General features: G+C 44.0%; 1 protein-coding gene across 1 annotated transcript in view; it reads right to left on the bottom strand.

Moving 5' to 3' along the window:
* The window catches only part of MIER1 (mesoderm induction early response 1, transcriptional regulator), a 19,618-nt gene that overhangs the window by 11,400 nt on the left and 5,518 nt on the right, over window positions 1-2,700 (bottom strand). Inside the window, exon 3 of the mRNA XM_010138156.1 lies at window positions 2,384-2,551. Coding sequence (XP_010136458.1) covers window positions 2,384-2,551 — 168 coding nt within the window. The remainder of the gene's footprint in view (window positions 1-2,383; window positions 2,552-2,700) is intronic.

A 2,700-nucleotide genomic window follows, 5' to 3' on the forward strand; every position in this document is an offset into this window, starting at 1 on the left:
GCGCAAACCCCTTTTTCTGGCAGTACTTTTGCCAACACTGCCAATATGTCAACCCAAATATCTTTTATCTGACTTGAAGTGACTGTATAGATCGTGGCCTGTCCAGACTGAGCCATGACAAACATGTAAACACATCACATGATTTACTGAGCAGGACTTTAAGCAGATCAATTTAACACTCAGGCTCTAGCACACATATTGGAAGCACAAACCACAATTAAATATCACGTCTTTAAATCACCCAAGCAATGCCTTGTGGTTTTCCTTTAATTTCATTTAAATTTTACTTTAGTTTTTAAAACTCTTCCTTATGAATTTTCAATAAAAAGGGGGTGAATTATTTACTGGCTGTATTTTTCTCCATCAGACGGAAATGGTACCTCCCACAAAAATCAATGTCAACAGTGTGGTTCAACCCCGCAGGAACAGCCTATCAGTAAACTCCAGTATGGACATCCAGCCGTTAAAAGGTCAAAAATTAGAACGAGTTTCTTTATTAGAAGATAAACCACAACTGTGGGATTATTACAATGAAGGGAAATTAAAATGATAAAGGTTAAAAAATTACATCAGTGTTTTCTGTTTCAGTGCACGTTGTCCGTCTCTTTGGGGTGTTTTATGACTGTGCTCTGAGCACTCACATTCGCTGCTTCTAACGCAGAAGCATTAGGCACAGTACGTGTTTACGTGTACCTTTACCAGCAGCCAGAGCATTATCACGTGTGCAGCTCAAAGCAGATTAAAAATAGAAAATAGCTAAGTGCAGTGGAGCTAAATAAGCTGTAGAAAGATGAGCTCTTGCAGAGAAAGCCTGAATGATTTATAAAATGATTCCACCCCCACAGATGGGTTTCTCTGCCTCTCTGCTAGGAGCACGCGAGCATTTCAGAGCTCCCATTCCCTCACCCTGAGGCTAACAATCAAGCTGGCTCTCTGTGACCAATCCTCCCCACACCTTCGGCCCAATTCCATCAAAACTGGGGCAGAACCGGGTTCCAGTCCAACCAGGGAGCCAAGCCTGTGATTCAGCTTAACCCCTGGTTGTGTTTATGGTGTCAGGCTGTGGACCCACACGCTTCTGCAGCATGCTCCAAAGGGTTAGTGCCCCGCAGAGGGACGGGGAGGACTCCTCTTGCTGCTCAGAGCCTTGACAGACACTGAGATTTTATCCAGTTCAGAGAAAATCTTAAATCAGCTAGTACGGGATCTGGAGAGCTCAGAGGAGCTCACGAGAACACCAGAGGTGGAAGCTGTGCCAGGAAGTCATTAAGAAGCGAGGACACTTAAAGAAAGTGAGAACACTTGGAGAAAGTGAGACTTGAGGAACACGCCACCATGCACAGCAAAATAAACCACTTCTGCCTCTCATTTTCATGGTGCATACTGCATGGTATGCAAGTCTCTGCCCCTCTCCAGCTCCTGGAACCTTTTTGGATGTAATTTAACTATATACCTTCCTTCTTTTTGAACTGCGCAGGCCAGACAAGTAACAACCTTTCACAGCATCTGGGAAAGGGAGTTTGTAAATCTTAAGGTCTTCGTTTTCTGAATCACATACACCATTCCTCATCTCCCTGTTGCATTCCAGAGACTCTAAAACGGGTAAGACACCAAAACCCCCAAATGCATCTTTTTTACAGCCAGATTAGGTAACGTGACTTCCATTAACTCCTCAGTTTTGTCGTTACTGATGACATGATGAGTTGTGTTTAGTGGGATTCAGGAGGAGACTCTGAACGCCGCCAGTAATGGAGAAGTTACAGCCATGCCCAGGGCAGGACAGGACGGCTACAAAGATGTATGACACTAACAAGAGGAAAAGACTCTCTAAAGCAGAAAATTTAAGAGCACACAGAACAGGGTGTTAAAAACGTTGAGTTCAAAATTTTGCAAAGATACTTGACACATTAGATTCAGTTAAGAATTTAAGCACAACCAGGGCTGCCAGGCTGAAAAAATGCAATTTAAAATGCTAAAGCCAGAAAACTTGCAGCCATCTCCAAGATGCAGAGCCACATTTAGTTCAACCCCACCCTCACTGCCCAGTTTCAGTAGGTTAGCTTTTCAGCCATGTCTATAAAGGTGTCTTCAGGCACTTAAAACCTCGGTTTTGCAGTCAGGCTGTTTCTGAAGGACACTTAAGATCCCTTCTTACATGATGCTGTGTGTATACAACACTCTGATTGGCCTCAGCAATGGTCTGGAGTGATACAGATGAAATTAAGAGCAATGAAGAGAAATACAGATGGGCAATTAAGAATAGAGTTTGGTACACAAAGCATCTGAAATCAACTCTGTTCGCAGTTACTTCATCCTGAGGGGCTGTGCATCCCGTACAGAATGGCAGAACGAAAATCTGTTTCGAATCAGTGTAAACACTTACTTTGTTTTCACCACTACAGCCACTGTTGTCATCATTATCAACGTCATCGTCGTCTTCTCCCTCCTCCTCTTCCTCTTCATCATCTTCCTCATCGTCCTCTTCTTGGAGTGGCATGGTACCATCATAGCCATAGCGGCTAAGCAGCTCCTGGATTGGCATATCGCTTTCCTGACAAACAGCCAAACAGGTTGGGATTTTAACAAAGTCATTGCACACCCCGCGCCTGCTCTGCAGCTTAAAGTGTGCACCTGAAACACAACACAGCAAGAACAGATGGATGGTGATGACACAGACTAGAAACGGTCACTCCAGCAGGA

The sequence above is a fragment of the Buceros rhinoceros genome, unplaced genomic scaffold, assembly GCF_000710305.1.
Source record: "Buceros rhinoceros silvestris isolate BGI_N320 unplaced genomic scaffold, ASM71030v1 scaffold22496, whole genome shotgun sequence".
Classification (NCBI taxonomy): domain Eukaryota; kingdom Metazoa; phylum Chordata; class Aves; order Bucerotiformes; family Bucerotidae; genus Buceros; species Buceros rhinoceros.